The sequence below is a fragment of the Rhinolophus ferrumequinum genome, chromosome 2 (assembly GCF_004115265.2).
Source record: "Rhinolophus ferrumequinum isolate MPI-CBG mRhiFer1 chromosome 2, mRhiFer1_v1.p, whole genome shotgun sequence".
Lineage (NCBI taxonomy): Eukaryota > Metazoa > Chordata > Mammalia > Chiroptera > Rhinolophidae > Rhinolophus > Rhinolophus ferrumequinum.
The window spans coordinates 8,432,097-8,458,779 of NC_046285.1; the positions used below are offsets into that span (position 1 = coordinate 8,432,097).

General features: G+C 37.9%; 1 protein-coding gene across 3 annotated transcripts; it reads right to left on the reverse strand.

The window, feature by feature from the left end:
* Positions 1-6,998: 6,998 nt before the first annotated feature.
* TM4SF18 (transmembrane 4 L six family member 18) lies at positions 6,999-24,915 on the reverse strand. 3 transcript variants are annotated; one of them, XM_033122611.1, is made up of 6 exons: positions 24,778-24,915; positions 24,492-24,685; positions 21,600-21,689; positions 13,341-13,483; positions 10,282-10,462; positions 6,999-9,507 (listed from the first exon to the last, which is right to left on the reverse strand). In XM_033122611.1, exons 2-6 carry the CDS (start codon positions 24,666-24,668, stop codon positions 9,493-9,495), a joined length of 606 nt encoding a protein of 201 aa, XP_032978502.1. In that variant the 5' UTR covers positions 24,669-24,685; positions 24,778-24,915; the 3' UTR covers positions 6,999-9,492. The 3 variants fall into 3 exon arrangements, with proteins under 3 accessions (XP_032978502.1, XP_032978512.1, XP_032978493.1); XM_033122602.1 differs by lacking the exon at positions 6,999-9,507 and having other exon boundaries at positions 9,602-10,462; XM_033122621.1 differs by lacking the exons at positions 6,999-9,507; positions 21,600-21,689 and having other exon boundaries at positions 9,577-10,462.
* Positions 24,916-26,683: the final 1,768 nt, after the last annotated feature.

Genomic DNA, 26,683 nt, shown 5'->3' on the forward strand with positions numbered 1-26,683 from the left:
TAGATTCCCATGTATTTATATTTATAATAAAAATGCCGGAAGACAATGCAGATACAGATCTAACAACTAAAAAAGTTTTAAAATATGTAATTAAATTAAAACCCGTTATCTTGAATGTTGGCTTTTCAAAAAAGAAGCTTTAATAAGAGAAATTGGAATAATGATTCTGAAAGAGCCCCTTTTCAGGACATTATATATAAGCTGGGTATTTGACTTCATGGTTAATAGAATCAATTCTTTGTTATGGATGATTCATTTGAAAAATATGTTTTTTCTTCTCCTTGGACTCGGTCTTTTAATATCATAATGCTTAAAATATATCACACCAACCGTAATAATGGCTGTTTGTACTTTTACAAAAGCAATTTTAACAGCCACATTTTCAAGCCTTTTGATTCATATGTATTTTATTAATTTTTGTGTTTTAAAGACTCTTTGTTTGACCCCTCCCAACCACCATTTTTCAGTTTGAAATTTCAAACTAGAGAAAAAGTTTAATTAATACACTGAACACTTGTATTCCCTTTACCTGGGTTCACCATAATTAACATTTTGTCACGTTTGTTTTATGTCTCTGTCTCCATACATATTTACTTTTTCTCTGAATCATTTATAAGTAATTTGTAGATATGTCACTCCTAATAATTCAGCATGCATCTGCTAAGAATAAGGATATTCTCATACATCACTACAATATCATTATCACACTCAATTTAACATTGATTCCAGAAACTTGACTAATATACAATCTATAATCAAATTTCTCCAATTATCTCAATAATGTCCTTTTAATTTTCTTTTATCTGTTTTCTGACCTACGATCCAATCAAGGAATATATTTGCATTTGGTTGGTGTGTCTCTTAAGTCTCCTTTATTCTAAAACAATTTATTGACTTTTTTTTTTTCAGTCCTTTATTATGTTTACAACATTTTTGAAGAGCACTGGCCAACTGTTTTGTGAACTGTCTCACAATCTGGACTGCCTGATTGTTTCCTCATTATTAGGTTCAGGCTAAATACTTTTTGGCAAAAATATCACATAGTTAACATTATATATATCCCATTGCATTACATCACATGGAAAAGCATGCAATATAATTAATAAGTAATCTCAAAGGCGATCCTATGAGTTTGAATAAATATTTTATTCCCCAACACAATTCACTCAATGATTTTGGTATTATTCAGTCATAATGCTTATTAACATAAGAGATCAAACCCAATCTCTGATCACTGAAATCCAAAGACCTGTAATTAATGAAGGCTAACTTCACATCAACTACTGAACTCTGAGTCGGCCTCAATCTTTTCCCCTCGTCATTCTCTCAGAACTTCAGGTCCAAAAGAACACATCCTTAGGGTTTTTATGGCATTGTAAATACTGGCCCAAGACACTAGGAACTGCCTCTAGCATTCTTGCAAAATGTTTCTCTTTAATCTCCCTGCCGCTTCCCCTCGGGCTGGGGACATCTGCCTCTGCCCAGAGTAGGTAAAGAGAAGGAGGCCCAGAGCTCAGAGGCAGAGCAGACAGACTTGCTCTGTCATATCTAAGCTAGCAGCCTCTTTTTGCAGTTTAGAGAAGCTCCATGACAGGCCACCTATATCTGTACTTGTAGAGATTCACCTCATGGTGAACCTGATGGGTTCTCTAGAGCTGTAGGATTCAGCCAGCATACAACACCATATCCCCTGGGGTAGAGCTCATTTCCCAGGCTCATTTCCCAGGCTACTCATTTCTAGGGTCCTGAGACCTCACACCATGAGGCCAAAAAAGCTCAATGGTATCCATTTAGCAGGGTTCTGCATCCTTGGTCTGCAGAAGAAACCTTAGCGCCCAGCCTAATGAAGCACCAACTTCCATTGAGTATGTTCTGTTGTAGCCTTGCATTAGATACAGTTGTTCTGAAAGTAGAGAACCAGAGTCTCATTGAAGATAAAGGGAAGGAGGGGGAGTCCAGAAGTTGTATTGAGTTGCTCTCTAAAGTTCTCAGGCTCCTCAATTTGTCTGTAGATAAAAATAAGTTTCTCTAAATATCTTTAGAGTCACCCAAAGATATTAACCTTAGTGCCTAGAGTGACAACCAGAGTTCTTCTACGAGCTCAAACATCCAAGGGCACATGAAGGGACATGCCAGACGAGATCTGTGCCACTAAGACACAGATCAGACCTTAATGTCTTAGTGACACTAAGCTAGCCTCGTACTAAGAGGCTAGCTTTCAAATCTTGGAGAATGTGTTAAAGGCCTTAAAACCTCAATATTAATGCGTTTCTGGGTTGCTGTGTTTGAGGCTTTCATTGAGCTAGATTTCCCCAGGACTTCCAATAAAACACTTTGTATGAAATCCAGAACTGATTGTTAAAGATCCAGGAATAGCCAGGGTGATGCTGGAATTTACCTTGGTGAACACAGCTCATTCCCTGGAAAGCAAATTGTCCTTTTCTGTATCGTTTCACCATTTTACCTGTATATCTATCCCTAAACAATATATTGTTTATTTTTGAAGGAAAATAATGGCAAGCATAAGCCTGTTTGTGTTAGAAAAATGTAGCTGTGCCCCTGTTGGATGAAAGTTCCTGTAAGAAGATAAGCTGAAACTTCTCTAGGTCACAGTCTGCCTCCTGTTGCCCAGCTCTCACAGGTGGGAGCGCTTCTGGGGAGTGAAATGTGTACTTAGCTTATGCAAACAGAAAACGGAAGTGAGAGCAGGAACATCTTTTACATATGGTTAAACAAAACCAAAACTGCTTAAAAATCTCACCTAGGCATACTGGCATGAAATTAAAAGGATGTATATTGGCGACAACTGCTCTTGTCATATCTGTCTGTCAAGTCACACTACTCCGATGGACTGGTTGTTCTACACTTGGTGAACAGGTGTTACTCTGGAACACTTTTCCTTCTTTCCGGGAATTCCCCTAACCTCTCTCCTGTGTCACATCTCCTGTTTCCTGAATCTTATTTCTTTCTCTTCTTGGCAGAAGAAGAATTTTTTGCATTTTGTTGAAGTGCATTCTCAAAAGCTTCTAGCAAAGGGGATTTTTTTTTTTCGAGAACTTCCTCATCAGAAAATGTCACATATCATAGAAATAATTTCCTGCAGAATTTAAAGGGCATTGCTCCATAGTCTTTGTCCAATTTAGGTGTTGAAAAGTTTAAAGCCGATACAATTCCCTATACTTTCTACGTGACCTGTTGTTGTTGTTTTCTCTGGAAGCTTATAGAATATCTTCTTTCAGGTGGCAGTTTTAAAACTTCATTTGGTATTTCTTTTCTACTGGATAGTCATGCTCCTCCGTTTAATAGGATTTTCTTAAATTATAATTATTTGTGCCCTCAATTTTCTCTGTTCTTTCTCTCTAGAAATTCCTATTTTTTTGGTGTTGGACTTCTTAGACTGATTGGTTTTCTAATTTTCTTACCCTGTTTCCTGAAAATAAGACCTAGCTGGACAATCAGCTCTAATGCTTCCTTTGAAGCAAAAATTAATATAAGACCCGGTCTTACATTATATTATAATATATTATATTACTTTATATTACATTACATTTCATTATATTATATTATATTATATTATATTATATTATATTAGGCCGGGTCTTATAGTCAAATAAGACTGGGTCTTATATTAATTTTTGCTCCAAAAGACACATTAGAGCTGATTGTCTGGCTAGGTCTTACTTTCAGGGAAACACGGTAGTTTTTGCTCTATTAAAAAAAAAAAATTCTTGTTCCTTGTGCTCTAGTCCCTGAGTGATACCTCAACTTTATTTTCCTAATCTTATACTGAGTTTTTTGTTTATGCTATCTTACTTTTAATTCCCAAGATTTCTGTTTTTTGTTCTATGAATGCACCTTTTAAAAAAATAGATTCTCATTTATTTTCATGAACACAGAATCTTCTCTTATCTTTCTGTGAACGAATGATTTTTTTAAAAGCCTTCTTTTCTCCATGTTTGTTTCCTCCAAATTGGTCTTTATGTAAATTTGTTTTGGTCTCTATCTTTCCCCCCTTCTTCTGCCTCCCCCCCAACTCCGGTTCAAGCCCTTGTTTCTCAGTCTAGTTGTGTAGTACACAGCTCCCTGGCCCATGCTGGTATTATGAGCCTTGCACTCCCCAGGGCTGAGGCAGTCCTTAGACCGTTCACAGCAGGTGGCTGCCGGCCACTTAGAGGCACACAGCAGCATACAGCAGGCTGCCTCAGCTTAAGGCAGCCCAGCTCCAGGGAGAGCTGCTGTTCACAATCTTAACTGTAGAGGGCGCAGCTCACTGGCTAAGTGGGAATCGAACCGGTGACCTCGGCCTTAGGAGCACGGAGCTCCAACCACCTCAGCCACCAGGCTGGCCCCTTGGTCTCTATCTTTCATGTAAGAAGGCTTTTATCAAATGTCTGCAGATCTTTGTCTATCTGCTCATGATAATGAATGGAGGAAAGATCTGGTTGGAAACTGAGAGTGTGTGTGTGTGTGTGTGTGTGTGTGTGTGTGTGTGTGTAGGGTTTATTGAAGCTGAACTTCACTGTTGGGTGAACTGGGCAAGCCATTTACTGAGGTAGTCTGATTATGACTATATTAGTTTCCTGTTGCTACTGTGACAAGTAACCACAAACTTAGTGAAATAAAACAACACAATTTTGTTATCTTACAGTTTTGGAAAGCAGAAATCCAAACTCAGTTTTACTGGGCTACAATCAAGATGCCAGCAGGCTTTGGGATCTTCTGGAGTTTCTAGGCAAGAATTTCCTTCTGTGAACTTGATTGATCCGTTTCCTCTTTCTTCAAAGCCGGCAGTGTAGCACCGTCTCTCCTCTCTGACTCCTGCTTCTGCTCTGACATTTTTCTCCCTGAATCTGATACTCTTACCTCCCTGTTGTAAAGACCCTTGTGACTATATTAGACTCTTCTGCATAATCTAGGCTAATCTTCCTATTTTAAGAACTTTGATCACATTTGCGAAGTCCATCTTAAGATAACATATGCACAGGCTCCAGGAATTAGGACATGGACATCTGGGGAGCCTACTTTTCAGCTTAGTACAGGAAGTATCTACGTGTTTCCTCTGGCACTGGCAGACTCCCTAGAGAGAGGCTCCAGCCTGGAAGGTAAAATTCTGGCTGCCAGTATTCTGAGATCCAAGTGAGTCAAGAGGGTTTGGGGGCAGGTGTGCCTTAGCATTCATCATTCAGGATGTACCAGTCATTTAATCTCTTCGGTTTGGGGGATGTATATCTTTAATGAATCTAGTTCTCTCCAACTTGGAGACCCACTATTTCACCTTTTTCAGAGAATAAACTTTCAGATGTCTGTTACTTCCCAGGGGCATGGAGAGGAGAAGGGATACAGGGATTCATCCAATTCTTCTTAGTGGTCTTTCTTTATTCCTAGTGCCAGAGGTATCTGGTGTTATCCATTTGGGAGTCTTGTGAAGATTCTGAGGTGTAAATCAAGTTGGCTATCAGTTCCACGCCTCATAGCTTGGGATTTTTATGTTTCTTGAGTTGTTTTAGTCAGTTATGTCTTATCAGTATGCTTTGTAGCTTCCAAATTTTTATTGCTGTTCTCCTTCTCCTGATATCCTCTTATTTGATGGATTATGCCTTTAAGAAAAAACTGTATTGTGAATTTAGTGTGATTTTCGGCGGGAGTGAAATTAGATGTGTGTGTGTGTGTGTGCTAGTGTACATTTGTGCACATGTGTGTGTTTAAATATTAAACCAGAAAAAGTATTTGATTTGAATTGATTATGATCTTTGGGTCAGGCGTGGGTTTGTTCTGACCTGGGCAGCCAAGCACCACATCCAGTAAAAAGATTTTAGTGGCCAAGTTTGTGTATCCTGCCCAATTACACACACTCAAACTTGACTCCTTCTTTCCTACTGGATATCCCACTTCCTCCAGGACTGGAATCTCATTCCTAACTTCCACCTTCATCTCACAGAGCAGGAAGCAGAACTGGCAAGAGGTTTTCTGAATATAAGTGGTTGTGGTTTTCATAATAGTAACCTTGAATTGCCCCTATTGCTTGTAGTTTTTCAGTGGAATGGAAGTGTATAGGCCAGGAGCTGGAGTTTTAGGAACCTGAGTGTGACGGTTACTATGCTCCTTTATAAGAAAGGAGTGGTCCTTCTCTTATACTTTGTCTAGCCTACCAATGCCTACCTCTTACCTTTGCGCATTTTCTCTCCCCAAACTTAGGACCTTATATAGTCGTTATGACCCTATGACCTTCCTCCATCTTCTTCCTTTTCGGTTGTATTTGTAGTATTTCCTGGTCTCAGCCATCCTAAATCTGCTCCAACTACATCTCAGTTAAGATTTAAGTCATCCTGCTTCTAAGAGTTTTATATGTACTAATTCACTTAACCTTCATAACAACTCTATTATTATTCCTATTTTACAGATTCAGAAACTGAGGCACTGAGAACTTATGTAAACTTGACCAGGGTAACACAGCTAATAAGGCAGAGCCCAGATTTGAATCTGAGTCATTTGACTCCAGAGTATATCTTTAAACCACTAAGTTATGTAAATCTCATCCATATGCCAAACCCTGGTTTCTGATATATATATATATATATATATATATATATATATATATATATATACACACACACATATACATACACTCATTTAATCCTCATATAAAACTTAAATTAAGCAAACAAATAAGAAGCAAAGATATTGAAGATCTGAACAACAAAATTAACTTGACCTAATGGAAACATATAGAAGCCTGCATCCAAATATTTGGAGGAAACATTTACTTTTTAATATATAGAACATTTACAAATATTGGCCATAAAACAAAGCTTAAAAATGTTCAAAGTATCAGAACCATGTAGACCACATGCTATGATCACAATACAATTAAGTTAGAAATCAATTTAAAAATATGTTTGAAAATTTTAAAGCACATTTTAAAACTCATAAATGAAAAAATAAATCATAAAGAAAAGTAGGAAATATTTAACTGAATAATAAGGAAAATACAACACTTCAAAACTTGTGAGATGCACCCAAAGTAGTACTTAAATAACAAATGTAGTCTTAAATGCTTATGAAAAGAAAAAAGTTTGAAAATTAATAAGCTAGGCATTCAATTTAAGAAGCCAGCCAGGAAGAGTACAATGAGATAGATGCAAGGAAAATAAGAGAGAAATAATACATAGAAGAGTATAAATGCATCAAATAGAAATCATTCTCAATTAGGATTAGCTGGCAATACTTAACCTCTCTGAAAATTAAAAAATAAAAAAGAGTGTCTCCTAAAAAGGGTAAGAAAAAATGCTGTCACACACATATCTCATGTCTAGTTCTTTCGTATTTTAAGCTCGTTAGATTTTACAGAAAAGATTAGAGCATATTTGCTTTTTAAACGATATTTATTTTTTCTAATTATTCAAGTAATACATTTTCAAAGGAAGATTTGAAAATATAGGACATTGTAAAGAAATTTAACTCATAATCTCATCACTAGGCGATAATTATTAACTACTAACATTTAGGTATTTTTTTCCAGTCTTTTTTCTATGTATCTGAAGATTTCTATGTGTATATGTGTAATTTCATGGTTACTAAAAAAAACTTGGGCTCAAACTGCACACATAAATTTGTATCCAGCTCTTTTATTTAAAATTGCATCATCGGTATGTACTCTTTAAATACTAAATTTTGGATGACTGTGTTAATATTTAATTTATTGATGCATATACTGTATTGCATTTGACTGTGTCTCTGCTTCTAAACAATGTTTCCAGTCCTGTGGTGGAGTCATTCAGCTGACATCTATTCATGGTCCACTCAGCGTATGGTACCATATTGAGTCTAAACATGATTGAGACAGTCTGAATGTGTCTGACAAACTGGTGGGATTGACCTGTGCAAAGTCTATTTACAAGAGGACTGAGGAGTCTCTGGGAGAATTAAAAAAAGAGGATACTGGACTTGCTGAGTTTATGGGCTTGATAGAGTGATCATGTATTCTCTCTATGTTGACTTCCTTCCTTGACCTTTAATTATTATTATTATTATTATTATCATTATTATTATTATTGACCGCAATGCCTGGGTTGCTTCATTCTTGGCTTCTAGTTCAAATTTTCCAGTCTTGTTTTGGACAATATTTAACTCTAGGCTAAGGAAGAGGCCACTAGGTTGACAATAGTCTGCCCACGTTTTGAGTTCCTGTCGCAGTTCTGTCAGCTGGACCCAGGGCATGGGGGTCATATAGTACACGACATGGTTTGCTTTCAAGATGCTCACTTCAGCGAAGGCTGTGGGCTGGGCAGTTTCTCTTAAAGAAGGCTGTAGGCTGAGCAGGTGCCAAGGAGAGAGACATTCTCCAGACTACTGCCTACTACTGCCCAGCTTTGGCACAGAGCAGGTGTTGGCAGAGCGTCACTGACAGTGTCCAAGGAGGAGAGTGATGGCGAAGTGGCAGAAGTGTTAAGATCCAGTGGGCTTATGATGGAGACAGGTACTCAGCAGAGCAGACATGAGAAACAGAAGGGCCTGGCATGAATACCCAACACTGAGTGCCTGCTATGCCCACTTTGTACTAGGCCCTACGGGTGATTGGGAAAATATAAAACGTGGCTGCTATCCTCAAGGAGGTTGTGGTAAGTATAGGTAGAAAGATTATAAATGTTTTGCTTAAGACACTAAAAAGAAATACAGATAGTGATAACTCCCATGACAGTTACCATCTGGTCAGTGGTCACTTTCTCTAATCCACTGAACATGTTCTCAACTGCTCATTTATTTCAAGGTTGTCTCTTGTAGCCCACAACAGTTATCACCAGGAGTGAGCAAACGATGCCAAGAGCTCAGTTAGGTTATGTAAGTTTATATAAAACATAATAAAGAAAATTTGGAAGATATAGAAAAGTAAGAAAAAGGGTCACCTATTACCTTTTTACCTTATTTGACATTTTTGTGGAAACTTTTCTAGATTTAGCTTTTATCCTATATTTTAATTAATAGGTGTTTTGTTTGTTTTAGATAGTTATGCTTATGCTGTAAACATAAATTTGCAATCTGCTTTTTCACATAGAACTATTCATAATATTTAAAACATCACTTGCAAAGGCTATATAATATTACAACTAATGTACCAGTTTTTACTTAATCCTTCCCCTGAATTTAGACTTGTGGGGTATTTCTAATTTTCCAGAATATTAAATAAAATTGAAATATATGCATATGCATTAAGTTTTATCTTGTAATTTTATTTATTTCCATACTATAGATTATTGGAAATGCACTTGTTTGATCAAAAGGTATGAACATTTCTAAAGATCTTGACACGTACATGGTATTGTTTAGAAAAAAATTATAAATGGAAGGGTGGCATAATTTGCAATTTCAGTGAGGACTGTAAATTTCACAAATGGGTACAATAAATACCAAATGAAGAAAACTTCATTTGAACATTGAATATGACACTTAAATATATGACCATAACTTGATCATGGAAAACATTCTTGTTCTTATTCAAATGATTCCAGGCTATAAAAAAAGGAAAACCAAAGTGAGTAAAGCAGTACATTTGACTTGATTAATAATTCATAATCGAGGTAGCAACTTATAGTTCATATTCAAAACATAATGGAATAGGAAAGTATTTATTTGACACTGCTAGGAAAACTATTATCATTATATTATACATTACATGTTGTTAAACAAGGCACAGTATATCTTATTCATGACTTCTCTTCACTCTGGATTCACTGGATAGGTTTAGCAGTTTCCACCATAACTAAATCAACGTTAGTATTTTAGCAGATGAGGCAAAAGTAGTTTCAATTGGATAAAGACATATTTCTCTTCTTAAAAACCACTCACTGATAACTCAGCATAAAGAAGGATTATTAGCTGAATGTAACAGCATTAAAAAGAAATTATTTCAATGGGATAAGCTTGTGAGCCTTCGATTATTTTATGAAAAGGGAAATTCTCAATAAATGGTAAGATTATTTTGCGCTTTGGGTTATTGCTACGTAGGACACTGAAATGGTGTTCATTCAAAACACTGTGCTGTTTTCATCGTACAACACAGAATGCAGATTTTGCAATTGTCCCATTGATTCAATTCATATAGACCGGCGAACAGACACTTCGGAATATTGGAAAAAATTGAGATTTTAGAGGTTGAGTGAAGGTGAGGGCATTAGGAATGGAAAGAAAATCATGGAATTCTCAAAGCCATTTAATAAGACTCATTGAACCCTGGGCAGTGGGGATAAAAGGGAGGAGGTACAGCTGCCAATGGGAGTCTGTTACCTGGATGATGACTGAATAGGTTCCACACAGTATCTTGGATAATTGAATGATTATTTTGATGAGGCAGACGATCACTTGAAGGCCACTGAGAACGATGAGAATGGAAAACAAAATAATGTTCCACTCTACCACATGTGCAGGTTCAAGGCACTGAATCCATACGCTGGAATCTGTAAGGAAACTGAGAGAGAGGACAAAAATGGTCATCAAGACCCAAGGCCAAGTCTATACACTTGATCCAAAGAAGAAGGCTACAGTTACTTATATGCTTGGGAAACTAATATATATGATTAAATACATAATATTATTAAATATGAATTAATATGTTTTTAAAAATCATTAAGGTACATACAAAGTGTGATTGAAAACTATGGTGAATGTTTAAATTTTAAAAAATTATTACAGTGAAAGACACATTGCCATTACTCCCCCTCAAACACTCTTATCCCATCGTTCTTGCCACTTTCTGAAGCAGTTCTGGAAGTCCTCTGTCATGAGTGTCTTTATTTGCACTGTGGTGGCTGCCTCGATGTTCTGAAATGATTCAAAACATTTACTTTTCATGGTCATTTTGACTTCGGGGAAGAGCCAGCAGTTGCACGGTGCCGGATGTGGTGAATAAGGTGAATGAGGACACACCGTGATGTCCTCACTTTTGCTCACTTTCAGGTCTACCATGGCCATTAGCACTTCTTCGAAGGGTGACACTCTCTCTGGTCAACTAAATCAAAATGGAAAACTGGTCTCTTTCCAAAAAATGCCCCCAACAAAAACAATCAAACCTATTTGCAGGGCAGAGGTGTCTATAAATATTTTGTCAATAGCAAGATGCTTTTTCTTAGAACGGCAATTCAGGTAACGTGGGCACCAGCCAAGTCGCTCTGGAAATTAGTGCCTGTGGTGGAAAGGGGTGACTTCTACATTTTGGAGACCACCACCATGATATCTCCCTTCTCTTTGTTTATCTCTGTCCCCCTCCCTTTCTTTCTTATTCCTTTCCTTTCACTCGCTGTGCTCCAGGATACTCAGAGGCACTCTGAGAACTTCTTGGTATTGCCAATGGCCTTTAGATCTCAAGTGGTAAAGAGCACTGAATACGGAGTCAGAACTCCTGGATATGTAGGATCCTGGGTAAGGGTCTTTACCTCTCTGACCTCTAGAGTCTTTTTAAAATTTTTTTATTGGGGACAGTCTGTTTTTCCAGGACCCATCAACTCCAAGTCAAGTTGTTGTTTTCAATCTAGTTGTGGAGGGTGCAGCTCACTGGCCCATGTGGGACTTGAGCCGGCAACCTTGATGTTATGAGCACTGTGCTCTAAAAACTGAGTCAACCGGCCACCCACTGGCAGTTCAGCTCTAAGCTCAAGCTGTTGTCTCTCACTGGCCCATGTGGGAATCGAACCAGCAACCTTGGTGTTATGAGCACTGCGCTCTAACCACTGAGCAAACCGACTGCCTTCTAGAGTCTTATCTGGACAATGGACTTAACATATCTAACCCTAAGGTTTTTGTGACTGATTGGTGAGAGTTACATAAAAATGTTTTGGAACCTGCAGAGCACAATACACATCTAATTTCCTGTTGCCATTTCCCTAGACCCATTTCTTGTACCCTGATACTCCTAACTCAGCCTCAGCCAAGGAAGCTAATCTCTTCCAAATCTTTACTCTAGACTGTGCCCAGTATATGCTCTGCTCAGATCATCCATCACTTTAAAGCAAGATGACTTGCAGGGTTTCTGTTTGTCTCCCAGACTATGGTCCAATTTATTCCTGTAAACCATGGAGAGTCATAAGTGCACTAGCACAGTCTGGAAGGAGTAAAGAAGCTGGAAACAGGTGAATGCAAATATCAAGGGCAGCTTTAAAGGAGTAATGGAGAGGCATGTGGGCAGCCTGAGATTCTTGCATTGAAAGGGGAGGCTTCTTTGCTTTTGGGGTGGAGAACAGTTCAGGGGCTGATGACATAAAAGATTTTTGCACCAGTGGGACTTTCTGTCTTAGGGCCTCCTTCCGTGAGGTCCTCCAGTCCCACAGGAGTGTCTCCTCCAAGTGTTTAGAAAGGCCTAAGGTTGTTTTCTACGTTCTCCTTGCCCCGAGGGAGGGCTCTGGTGGTATGACCTTGCTGAACCTTCAGAATAAAGGTGGCAGAAGCAGTTCTGTCATAAAATCCAGGTGAGCATGTAAGACCTCAAATAGATGTGGGCCTTGAAAAATAAAGCCAGCCATGGGGAGCTGAGAAGAAAATGTAACTTCCCCCGGGAATGGTATAGACACTCCCTCATTTTACTCCATTAGAACTCCGAGCACAGGACAAGACAGGGAGCGATTCAATGGCCCTCTCGTGCATCTCTGTCTGGGCTCTGCTATCTCCTGAGCTGCTTCTGCAAGTGTTGATAGGCCCATAAGCCAGAACAATCTCAGTGTGAGGCATTCTGCAATCCAAGATTGGGTCTCTCAACACCTGACTGAACTACCAGCCTTTTGAGCAAGGCTGCTTCCCTAGACGGTTCTTTAGTATGTGCCAGGTAAGCTCCTGGCTCCTTTGACAAACTCGTATACCTAGTCTCTGGATCTCAGACTGCACTTTTCTGCTCACCCTGCCTGGTTCTACCTCTGTGTAGCCCCTGCTGGTATAGCCCTGGTGGCACCACCCAAAGGCGCTCTCAGCCAAGCCCTTTCACATCTATAACAGACCACATGTCTGACCTAACCACGAAACAAGACTAACCTCCCAGAACCACTCAAGTTCCAGGCTCCCGCAGTGGCCAGACCACAATCACTATGAAGCCCTGTTCTGAAGTGTGGGAGAAACACGTCTTTCATTTGGATATCTCCATGACAGTTTCAAAGTAGTGGATGCATGTGGCATTAAAAGACTGAAGAAAAAACATTTAAACAAAGATCTGTGCAGGAACATATTCGTCTGGATATTAGCAAACTAATAGTAAAATTCTACACTATACTAGCCACATGAAACTTCAAAGTGCTCATGGAAAATGAGCACGACCGTGAGACCAGGTGTTTCTGACCTTCTTGATTTGGGGAATTAATTCTTACCGTCCTGCAGTGCCCTCAAAGGCGTATTCCCAGCCATCAAGAGTGCGGCAATATGGGCCTTGGACAAGGCCCAAAGCCGATATGACCAGGCAGTATCCAGAAAAAGCAATTCCAAGGGCAGAAAAGATAATCGACAGCAGTGTCTAAATTAAACATAGAACAAGGAGGTTAGTGCCATAGAATGAAACAAGGGGATATTGGGCATAAATGATCAGATAGGTACTTTCTCATCCTCATCCAAGTCTAATCCACTCTATGTAATAACACGTGCCCACATAAAAATGGAGAGCTGGCCCGGTAGCTCAGGCGGTTAGAGCTTCATGCTCCTAACTCCGAAGGCTGCCGGTTCGATTCCCACATGGGCCAGTGGGCTCTCAACCACAAGGTTGCTGGTTCAACTCCTACAAGGGATGGTGGGCTGTGCCCCCTGCAACTAGCAATGGCCACTGGACCTGGAGCTGAGCTGCGCCCTCCACAACTAAGACTGAAAGGACAACAACTTGACTTGAAAAAAGTCCTGGAAGTACACACTGTTCCCCAATAAAGTCCTGTTCCCCTTCCACAAAAAAATCTTAAAAAAAAAAAAAAAAATGGAAACATTTGATCCAAACCCATCTGATCTTAAAAATAAGTTTTTAAATGACTTTTTATCTGGCATTCCACAGAGGCAACTTGTTGACTTACTAAATTTCTTCCATTTGTTCTGGAATTTTGGTATCAAAATAATGATCACCTCATACATAATGAAGTGAAAGGATGTGATCAATCTACACTTATTTATTGAATTGATTTTCTAGGTAGTGTGGGTTCTCTAAGAATCATAAGCTATAATGTCTGTTTTCTCTTATGTAGAAGATATCTGAATATCTTTACATATAGGAAAATGAGGGGAAATACCAGGTGTTAGCCTAGATGGTCATATTTATATTCAAGTAAGGATTGATAAGGAGGAAAATGTTTTCATTTGGAGGCGAGAATGAGCAATATTCACCGGCAGATCAACACAAGCAGAATTGTGAGAAGTAGATGGGTTTGATCTAAGAGGGGGTTCCTACAGAGAAGGAGAGAAGTTATGAAGACCAGACTGTCATATTGCTAATACTAGGGAGACAGGGTTGGTAGGACATAATCTAGACCTGTGTTGCTTACAAAGTGAGTACAGCTTAGCAGATCTGGGTGGAAGATGGTCTTGAATGGTGGATCAAGGAGGCTAGACTTCCTCCTTCAGGCTAAGTAGCTTTAACTCCCATAATCTTTTACTTAAAAAAATTCAAATCTGCAAAAAAGTTGAAAGTATAGTACAACAAACCCTTAAATGCCCCTTATCTAGACTCACCTTTTGTGAATATTTACCACTTTTGTTTGTTCTCTGTGTGTGTGTGTATTTACATGTGTTACTGAATCATTTTAATGTAGGTTGCGAATAACACGATTTCTTACTCCTAAATATATCAGCTCATATCTCCCCAAAATAAAGATAGTCTATTATTCTGCTGTTTTTTACTTTTTTGTACAGGATTTAATGAAGGTTTATGCACAAGGTTACATTTCTTTAGTTTTCTTTAATCTCACTGCCTTGTTTTACAGGATTTTAAATTGTTTTTGAAGAATATCAGCAAGTTGTCTTGTAGAATGTTCTACATTTTAGGCTTTTCTGATTGTTTCCTCACAATTGGACTTGGGTTGAACTTTATGGCAAGAAACTTGATTAGTGTGGGTACATTATAGGCCTCTCACTGCAGCTGGTGATGCTAAGTTTGATCTTTTGGTTAAGGTGGTTTCCTCTAGATCTATAAATGTACATTTTCCACTTTCCAATTAGTAAATAATTTGTGAGATAGTACTTTGAGACTGTGTCATATCCTGTTCCTAAAGACACTTCAACTGACAAATTTAGCATCTACTGATGATCCTCATATCCATTGGTCATCTAATTATCATAATAATTAGTTGCAGTGTACTGCTTTTCTAATTCTATCATTTATTCTGAATTTATAAGTTATCATTTTTCTTCACAGAAGAACTTCCATTTCCCATTTTTTTCTCTGCTGCCTCTCGTTCTGCATTATTGTACACTCGTAGGTATTTTTTTTTTCAATTTAAGTTTATTGGGGTGACAATTGTTAGTAAAGTTACATAGATTTCAGGTGTACAATTCTGTATTACATCATCTATAAATCACATTGTGTGTTCACCAGGTATTCTAATTTATTGTGTTATAATTTATAACCATTATTATTCTCTTAAATGCTAGTCTAAATATGGTCAATGGGAACAGTCCTTCAAATCAATTCCTGTGTCCTTTGACATATCTTTATCATTCTTTGAACATTTACTTTCTTTCTGGCACAAGATGTTCTGAGCTTTTTTGAATTTATGTTGCCATAGACTTGGTATAAATTATTTTTCCAACGAGCCATGTAGAGCAAGAACGTGTGACATGAACCAATGTATGATTTTGAAAATTTTCTCTGGCAGTGATGGTATACCAGCTGGAAGTGAGAGAATCCATACATAAGGATTCCACATGGGGACAACTTCAAGTTCATGTGACAAAGACATGCACTGGATGAAAAGACATTCAGGAGAAAATGAGTAGCTAGAGAGAGACTGAAAAAAAAAAAAATCCAGAGTCTGAAATTTGGATGAAAAGGAGACAAAAATAGGGATGCCAGTAAGGATAGTATGGTTTTGGAAGAAAAATGAATTGAGTTTTAGAAGTGTTGATTTCAAATGAAAGTAGGACTAGTCAAACAGAACTTGCAGTAGCCAGTTGATGATAAGTTCAAAAGCTGAGACCAGACTTCTAGTCAAGATGTTGGAGTAAGTAAATGCTGTCCTCACCTCCTCTTATGACCACATCAAATTTACAACTAAATTATAGAACATTCTTGAGAACCACAGAATAGCTGAACAGAACTCCTGTAGCTAAGGATATAAAGAAGAAGCCATGTCAAGACTGGTAGGAGAGGTGGAGATGCTAAATGAGTTGGTCTCACATCCACTAGTGGCAGTTAATAATAAGAGGGATGTTTCAGCTGTGGAGGACCCCCTGAGGAGTGAGGAGTCCCAGCCCCACACTAGGCTCCCAGCCCAGAGCACCAGTGCTGGGAAGAGTAGTCTCCACAGCATGTGACTTCAAAAATCAGTGGGGATTCCATCTGGGTGAGATGGAGGCTGCTGTAGAACCAGACACCCTCTTAAAGATCCGAAATACAAACTCACTTACTCACAAACACTCACCCTAAATTCTAGTGAAGGGATAGCAGCTCAAAAAGCACTAGGGACATATGCGGAGGAACTGAAGTGCCTGGCTTCAGGGAAAAGGCTGGAGGGGCAGCTCTCCTCCACACAGAAGGGCTGGTAGATGCAACTGTCCCTTTATTCATGCCTCCCTTCACTTAGCCTGCAGGCTCCAAGTCTAAGTCTTCATTAACATGGCTGATCCCACCCTGGTGATTCCCTGAGACCCCACCCTACACAACTCACACACCAGCTTGAACCTCTTTCAGTGGCTGGTCTTGGCCTATGCTGCAGACTTTCCTAAAATCCCTCAAAGATCCACAAACCCCAAACAAGCAGCAGCAGGCCTTGGCATGCACTGTACTTCTTGCTAAGGGGCCACAAACCCGGCACTAGTGGCAGCTGATCTCGGTCCACAGCATACCCTCTTCCAGGTGTCTCTAAGCCCAGAAAAGACAGATACCAACCTGATATCACTTTGTACCTCAGCTCCTACCAGTTGACCCTGGGCCAGGTACAGGCAGCAGCTGATTTTAGCATGCACCAACAGTCCTCCCAAGAGTCCCCAAAACCAACCTAGTGGTTGACTTCAGACCACATCAGAGCACCACCTGATTATCTGCACAACTCCCAAAGGGTAGACTCAGCAGGCACCAGTGTCCCACTAAAGCAAATTCTGCTCCATGGGGTCAGCCCCCACAAAAAAGCTCATCAGCTGTAATCACAGCAGCCTTCACAGCCAGCCAGTCTGAGTTTCAATCCCACCTACTGAAATGTCAACAACAATCAGGCTCAGCTACAACAGTAGGGCACACACAAGTCACACAAGGGATGGCCCTGGAGACTGTGCCACTGAGCCCCACAGACCACCTACTACATAGGGTCACCTGCCAAGACTGAGAGACATATCAGATGTACCTAATACACAGAAACAAACACAGAGAGGCAGTCAAATGAGGAGGCAAAGAAACATGTCCCAAATGAAAAAATAGGACAAAACTCCAGAGAAAGAACTAAATGAAATGGTGGCAAGCAATCTAACAGATACAGAGTTCAAAACACTTATTATAAGGATCCTCACTGAATTTAGAAGAATGAATGAACTCAGTGAGAACTTAGACAAAGTGATAGAAATTATAAAAAAAAAGAACCAGTCATAAATCTTCATACAATAACTGAAATGAAGAATACATTAGAGGGAATCAATAGCAGATTAGATGAAGCAATGGATCATATTAGCGATTTGGAAGACAAGGTAGCACAAAACACCCCATCAGAACAGCAAAAAGAAAAAAGAATTTTAAAAAATGAGGATAGTTTAAAGGACCTCATCGACAACATGAAACATAACAACATTCATATCATAGGAGTACCAGAAGGTGAAGAGAGAGAGCAAGGAACTAAAAACCCACTTGAAGAAATAATGACTGAAAACTTTCCTACCCGGTGAAAGAAATAGACATACAAGTCTAGGAAGCACAGAGTCTCAAACAAGATGAACCCAAAAAGGCCCACACCAAGACACGTCATAACTAAATTAAAATGCCAAAGGTTAAAGACAAAGAGAGAATCCAAAATCAGCAGGAGAAAAGCAGTTAGTTTCCCACAAGGGAGCTCCCATAAGACTGTCAGCTGATTTCTGACAGCTGATTTCTGCAGGCAAGAAATATTCAAAGTGACAAAACACAAGGACCAACTACCAAGATTACTCTACACAACAAAGTCATTACTTAGAATCAAAGGGCAGATAAAGAGCTCCCCAGTCAAGAAAAAGCTAAAGAAGTTTACCACCACCAAACCAGTATTACAAGAAATTTTAAAGGGACTTCTTTAAGAAGAAGAAAAAAAAAAAAAACATGAATAATAAAATAGCAATAACTACATACCTATCACTAATTACTTTAAATGTAAATGGATTAAATGCTCCAATGAAAAGACATAGAGTGGCTGAATGGAGAAGAAAACAAGACCCGTACATATGCAGGCTACAGGAGACCTACTTCAGATTGAAAGACACAGTCAGACTGAAGGTAAAGGGATAGAAAAATATTTTTTTTCCCATCAGATGAAAATAAAACAAAACAAAAGCTGGGGTAGCAATACTTATGTCAGCCAAAATAGACTTTAAAATAAGGGACAAAGAAGGATACTTCATAATGATAAAGGGATCAATCCAACAAGAGGAAATAAATCTCATAAACATCTATGCATGCAATGTAGGAGCACCTAAACGCATAAAGCAAATATTGAAGGACATAAAGGGAGAGATCAACAGCAATACAGTCATAGTAGGGAAGTTTAACACCCCATTAACATCAATGGAGAGTTCATCCAGACAGAAATTCAACAAGGAAACAGTGGCCTTAAATGAAACATTAGACTAGATGGATTTAATTGATACCTTTAGAACATTTTACCGAAAGCAGCAGAATATACATTCTTTTCTAGCACACATGGAGCATTTTCCAGGATAGACCACATGTTAAGCCACAAAAAAAGACTCAGAAGTTTAAGAAGATTGAAACCATATCAAGCATCTTCATGATCACAATATGAAACTAGGAATGAATTACAAGAAAAAACTGAAGAACACACAAACACATGGAAGCTAAATAACACCTTACTAAATGAATGGGTTAATAATGAAATCAAAAGATACCTTGAGACAAACAAAAATGAAAACACAACAACCCGAAGTTTATGGGACCCAGCCGAGGCAGTTCTAAGACAGAAATTCATAGCGATGCAGGCCAACCTCAAGAAACAAGAAAAAAAATCTTATATAAACAATCTAATATTACACCTAATGGAACTAAAAAACGAAGAACAAACAAAGCCCAAAGGAGAAGGAAGAAAATAATAAAGATCAGAGCAGAAATAAATGAAATAGAATCTTTAAAAAAAATACTAAAAATCAATGAAATCAAGAGCTGGTTCTTTGAAAAAATAAACAAAATTGGTAAACCCTCAGACTCATCAAGAAAAACAGAGAGGACCCAAATAAATAAAATTAGAAATGAAAGAGAAGTGATAACTGATACTACAGGGATACAAAGGCTTATAAGAAAATACTACAAATAATTGTATGCCAACAAACTGGACAAACTGGAAGAAACGGATAAATTCCTAGAAACATACAATCTTACAAGACTGAATCAAGAAGAAACAGAAAATCTGAACAGACTGATAGCTATTAATGAAATTCAATGGGTAATCAAAAAACTCCCCAAAACAAAGGTCCTGGACCAGATGGCTTCACAGGTGAATTTTACCAAATATTTAAGAAAGAATTAACACTTATCTTTCTCAAACTATCCCAAAAAATTTAAGAGGAGGGAAGGCTCCCAAGCTCACTTTATGAAGTCAACATTACCTTGATTCCAAAACCAGACAAAGATGCACACACACACACACACACACACACGCACACACACGAAAATGTGTGTGTGTATATATATATATATATATACACACACACATCTTGGTGTGTTTTTGCATAATCTATTAAATATATACATATATATACATATATATATATATATATGTATATATATATATATGTATATATATATCCTGTTTCCCCGAAAATAAGACCTAGCCGGACTATCAGCTCTAATGCGTCTTTTGGAGCAAACATTAATACAAGACCCGGTATATTATATTATGTTGTTATGTTATGTTATGTTATGTTATGTTATGTTATGTTATGTTATGTTATGTTATGTTATGTTATGTTGTAAAGACCCAGTCTTATAGTAAAATAAGACCGGGTCTTACATTAACTTTTGCTCCAAAAGATGCATTAGAGCTGATTGTCTGGCTAGGTCTTATTTTCAGGGAAAAACACACACACACACACACACACACACACACACACACACACACACGAAGGTATGACAATTAAGTTCGTGAACTCATCCTAGAAAAAGTGCAACATACCTCATTACTACATATCACTACAGTCACTTTCAAAGTACTCCCCTTGGGAAGCTATGCACCGATGCCAGAGCCTAGACCACCCACCCTTCAAAGCAATTTTGGAACTCTTTCTGGAATGGCCATCAGAGCTGTTGTCTTATTACCCTTGATGTCCTGAATGTCATCAAAATGTCTTCCTTTCAATATTTCCTTTATCTTCAGGTAAAGAAAGAAGTCATTGGGAGCCAGATAAGGTGAGTAGGGAGGGTGTTCCAATACAGTTATTGTTTACTGGTTAAAAACTCCCTCACAGACAGTGCCATGTGAGCTGGTGCATTGTCGTGATGCAAGAGCCTTGAATTGTTGGCAAAAAGTTCAGGTCGTTTTCGTCTTTTTCACGCAGCCTTTTCAGCACTTCCAAATAATAAACTTAGTTAACTGTTTGTCCAGGTGGTACAAATGCATAATTACTAATCCCTCTGATATCAAAAAAGGATGTTGCAACAAGTTTGCGAACTTAATTGTCAGACCTCATACTTTGCATATACACAACAACATGAATAAATCCAAAAATCATTATGCTGATTGAAAGAAGCCAGATATAAAAGACAAAAACTGTATGACTCTGTTGGTATAAAATATAAAGTAATCTAGAATGATAAAAATCAGATCAAAGATAACCTTTTGGGGGTGATGGAAATATTCTGTGTCTTGATTGTGATAGTGGTTTCATGTGTGTATTCAACTGTCAGAACTTATGGACTTATACACTTTTAATGAATGCCATTTATTAGATGTAAATCAATCCTCAATAAAGGTGATGAGAAGGAAAAAATAGACTCACAGAAACCCAGCTAGAAAAGGAGAGTACTATTTTCTAATTTCATGTGTTTTTAAATCCCGAGTTTCTGGAAGAACATCAGCAGAACGAAGGTGAAGGAAAGACTGTAAACAAAACGAAAGATAATTTTGGGAGTAAACTCTTGGCTCTGAACTGAAGGGATCATGGTGAGGGTATGATAATGTTTATATTTTCATGTTTCTGAGTGAGAGGAAAAAAGCCCATTCAACCATCCTCAAAAAAACTATTGCTCTTACCATGTATTTTTTGCTGCAGTTTTCACTCTGGCAACATTTATAATTGTTATCACTCTCCAGTACAAGAAGAACTGCTGCTACTATAAGCATCTACAGTAGGGAAGAGAGAAAGTATCAGAAATGGGATACTAGCTTATATTCATATTCTTAACCACAGCACAGTGATTCAGAGCATAGACTCTAGTGCAGGTAGGTCTGGGTTCTAATTCCAGCTCTCACACTTGCCAGCTGTGTAAGCTCGAGTCCTTCCTATAAAATGGTGTTGAGAATTCACCTCATGGGGTTGATATGACGTAATATAGGCAAAATTTTGAGCATAGTGCTTGATTCAGAGTAAGTAATTGATAAATATAAGCTATTATTATCATGGTAGATCAGTCATCAAAAGCTAATGATTAAAGAGGAATAAATGGTAGAGACACGGGAATACCACCCTGGGCAGCAAGTCTGCATTTCTCACTGACCCAGTTGTGGAAGACAAAGGAATACCATTCAGACTTTGCAGTTTGCCAGCCTCTCTCAATTTACTGATGTCTGGGAATGGAGGTGAGAGGCCTAGTTAATCTGAAACTGCATCTCTTAATTCAAAGTAAAGCAAGTTCAATTTCCCCATGCACTCAAGCCATCTCAGGTTCAAATTTTCCCGTGTTTTGTCTGTATGAAGCCAACTAACTGGGATAATTCAATGTATTCTGCTTCCCCCTTTTTTGGTATCTTAAGCAAAAGGTTGTATTTTTGTTCTGGAAAGACATTAATTTCTTGATTATAATAATTCCTCCCTGGGGCAGGTATGGACCATTTATTGCGTCTGGCAAATCCTCCACCTATCCTCTATTCCCATTGCTCAGTACTGAATCTTGAAGCTAAGTTCATAGATATTTTATTGTTTGCAGTCAACATCTCCAGTTTCCAAATTTCTTCAGACTTTATTTATTTATATATCCATTTCATTATTTATCTGTATTCTTCTCCTTTCTCCTAAAAGGATTTGGTACAGTAACACTTCTATTTTTCAAGAAGTCTTAAACAATGAAAAACAGAGAACGGATTCTTTCCCGTTTTAAATTTTACGAGGAATATAAGCAAAAGAGTTCTCTATTCCCCTCCTTTCAACACCATTAGTTATCATGGATTTTAATAGATTTTAACCCAATAATGCCTTACAACTCTTGCATTTATTACAATTATTGAGGGAAATAATGATGAGATAAGGCATAGAAAACCAAAAACAGTAACTAGCTTCATTATAATATTGGTAGAAATATTTAGACACTGATCCTGGAGTCCTGTGCCAAATGAGAAACACAGGCATAGCCTGTGTTGAAAGAGAAACTGCTTTCTTTTTTTGTTATAAAATATAACTGCAGTACAGAGGGCTCAAGAATAACGGAGGAAAATCGCCCTTAATTCCACCACCCTCACATGTTTTTCTGTATTTATCTCCAGTGTTTTCCCACATATGTATATTTTGCATAGTTGCAATCTTAATTTAGTCACAATTTTGTTATATCTTTTTCACTTACAAAATAATATTCATTTTCCATGTTGTTATACCTTCATAATTACAATTTTCATCAACCTATGAAATGAACGTACTGTATAACTTCTTTGACTACTTCTATGCTAGGATGCTTCTACTTATTTATATTATAAATCGTGTTGCCATAAACATCTGTGTATACATCTCTTTCCTTATTTTGGGATATTTCCTTAGAATGAATTAATTCTTCTATTTAGGATTACTGAGTCAAAACACATAAGCATTCTCATAAATTTTAATACGTCATTTCAAAAGTCTTCTCCAAAATGTTTGCATTTATTTATAGAACCACTACCACCCTTTGTTATGTAGCTATCACTTAGCTTCAATAGCACTGGATATTAATATTTTAAAGTTTACTACTTTAGAATGCAAAACAGTAACAACATGAAATACATTCAAATACTATAATAATTAAACACCCACAGAGACATAGAGGTAGATTATAATGGATTTTCTTTTAGTTAGCAGTGGCATAATAAGCTTACAGTGCACAATGTGTTATTTTTAGCAGTGATATGATCAGGAAAAGTGTCTCTTCCTCTGAGTTGCCAACATGATTTACTTGTTTTTAAAGAGCACAAAATCATCAGGAAAGTATTCATGGATTCTTACCGTGAATAATTTGATTTAGTTTTCAAAAATACCTTCCATTATTAGGGGTATAATGTCAGACTATTTAGCACTGATATGGCCCATCCTTCCAAAAGTATTTATAATCACAATCGTCATTGGTTACCTACTCCAAATCAGTCTCTGTCTTGGCACTTCATACATGAGATTTTATTTAATCCCCACAATGACCCTGAAAAGTAAATGTCATTATTCCCATTTTCTAAATGAGGACACTGAGGCTTGAAGACATTGAATAACTTGCTCCAGATCTCATGGCACAAACGACAGAACTTAGATTTGAATGCAAATTTGTCTGAGTCTCCAAGTCTCCGCTTTTCCATGCTGTCTTAATACCAGGCTAGAAAAATTGTGAGTGCAGGTAGAAAATCTGTTCTGGAAAAGAACAATGCCACTGAAGACTAAATAACTTAACTTGACATACAGACTTCAGGAGGACCTAATATTTCTACATGTCAGAGTCTCACAAACTTTTGTCAGGACTAATTTCCTGCATTGCTTATTAAAACTACATAAATGAGCAGCTTACCGAAAACAAAGCCACTCTCCAAATCCTAAGGGACTGCCTGCTTCTCTACCCCCACCCAGCTTCCAAATCCCAAACCAGGATTAGTAGAATGATTTTTCCATTATTCATATTTTTACTAGGAACAAAGCAATTCTTAGTTAAAAAAAAAAAAAGTCCCCTTCTGTGATCCCAAGTCTCCAGTCACACTTACCATGATACCTGAGAAACAGATTCCTTCAAAATACCACACGAAGTTGGTGAGTTTATTGCTGGAAGCATAGGAAGTTTGCCCATTTGGGAAGTACAATAATATATTCACAGTTATACTCCAAAGTGCAAGCGGAATCAGCAGACCACTTAGGCAGCCTCCACATTTCCGAGACCCCATTTTACCCTGCTCAGAACCTGCACGAGATTTCAAGAGTGTAGAGTTACATAAAGCCTGTTTTACTTCCTACCTGTCCTTTTTCTTTTTTCTTTTTTTTTTTTTAAATTACCTGCTACTTTCTGGGTCAGAGCCCTTTACTTCATATTCATGAGGAGCCCAGGACTCGGACAGAACTGCAGCCCACAGTCTCTCGGTGTGAAATAGTGGTTTACTGTTTGGAGAACAATAGACAATGATCTACGGCTGAAGAGCTGAGCTGGTCTTCATCCTGTGCCAGAGGAATGTGGTGTTTTTACTGCTTTTAAAATAAGTCATTTTCCTTTGGATTGGAGCACTAAAGACTTAACCCTGAGCATGTTTGAAGAAGGAAGTTGGGGTGGGGGTTGGCATTGAGTCTGGCAAATTTCATCCAACAGTGGACAGTCAGACTAAGAGGAAACTACCAAGGTGGCTTATATTAGAGTACGGTACGTGGTATGTTTGCTCAAATATCCTGACTTTGTATATCTGTCTTTTATTCAAGGTTCTTTAGTGTTGTGTTCACTATTTCACATTCACCAAGCATTGTTTAAATTGCAGGGAGCACAAAAAGGACAAAGAAAGGGACAGGCTGGTGGCTGGGTAAACCAAGACATCACAGTAAGTGAGTTTATTGTTACAACACCAGTACAGCTTTCCTCCCAAGAATTCATATCTATTTTCTCTCCCTCTCTGAAAAATAATAGCAGAAATAGCTTCGTATCTTCCTTACTGTTTAGGAAAAGGAGGTAAGAGAAGTTGAGTACTTTGATTAAGACTTTATGAGTATTAAGTTTGAAACAAGGATTTAAGAACTCTCCCTTCCAAATTATTGCCCTAAATTTAAAGAGCCACAGATCCGCTCTAATTATGACATGAGAAAGGATAATGGAAGGAAACTTGGTAAAGATGGTGTAGACAGTTGTGGTAAAGAATTCAAGGGTTGCCTGACCTCACTGCCAAGTCTTACTACTGGTAACCTCAGAACCTTGCTTGACTTAGCTTTCTTCAGTCTCAACTGCCTTAACTGTGAAATGGGAATTGAAAAAATGGTACTTCCCCCACAAGGATAATGTGAGGATTAAATGAGATTATGTGTTCAAAGGACAGTGTCAGGTGATAGTTAGAAAAAGTAGGCAATAAATGGGAACCATCATTAATAATAAAAAGAGAAGTCATAGGAATATAATTACCAAAATAATACAGACATCAGAAGCAAAATGTACTCATGGACTCCCTTCGGTACCGAAAGATTTCTGTGTCATGAACTCTTAAAATCTTGATCCCAGAAGTATTTATATTTAATTTGTTACTGTCCTCCAGAAAGTATTAATACTCTGTAACATATATATTGTACTTTTAATTCAACAGAGTAAAAACTTATTTTTATATCAATAATTTTAAATTGTAGTATACTTATACTATCTTTTTAATTGAGATATTTGGAGCCATTTTGGATTCAAACAAAATAAACCTAGAAACTAGCAGTTGTATACTGTAACGGGTTCCAAAGAGGTTTCTTGGTACCCCTGATGGATGTAATTTTTTTCTGTAGTGTTTATGAGCAAAATGCATCAACAAAGTCTAGTTATTAGATCCACCCCACCCCCCCCAGGGGCATACAAGCAACCTAAAATCCTACTTACTAGAGCCCTTGGGATGAAGAGAAGAGCATTTTGCGTTGAAGATTTATTGAGCACCTCTTATGTGCCAGGCACTGTTCTAAAAGCTAAGGAGGGATCAGTGAACAAGATAGTCCAAACTCCTTGCCCTTGTGGAGCTTACATTCTACTATAAGGAAGACAAACAATAATAATAAATAAAAGTGGATAAGTAAAACATATAGTTTATCAGCTAGTGATAAGTGTGGCTAAAATAAATCAGAAAAGGACAACTAGGAGTGCTAGAGAATAAAGATGAGGATGTCGTTTCAAACAGTGTATCAGGGAAGACCTTACTGAGAAGGTGACATTTGAGCAAAGATCTGAAGAAAGTGG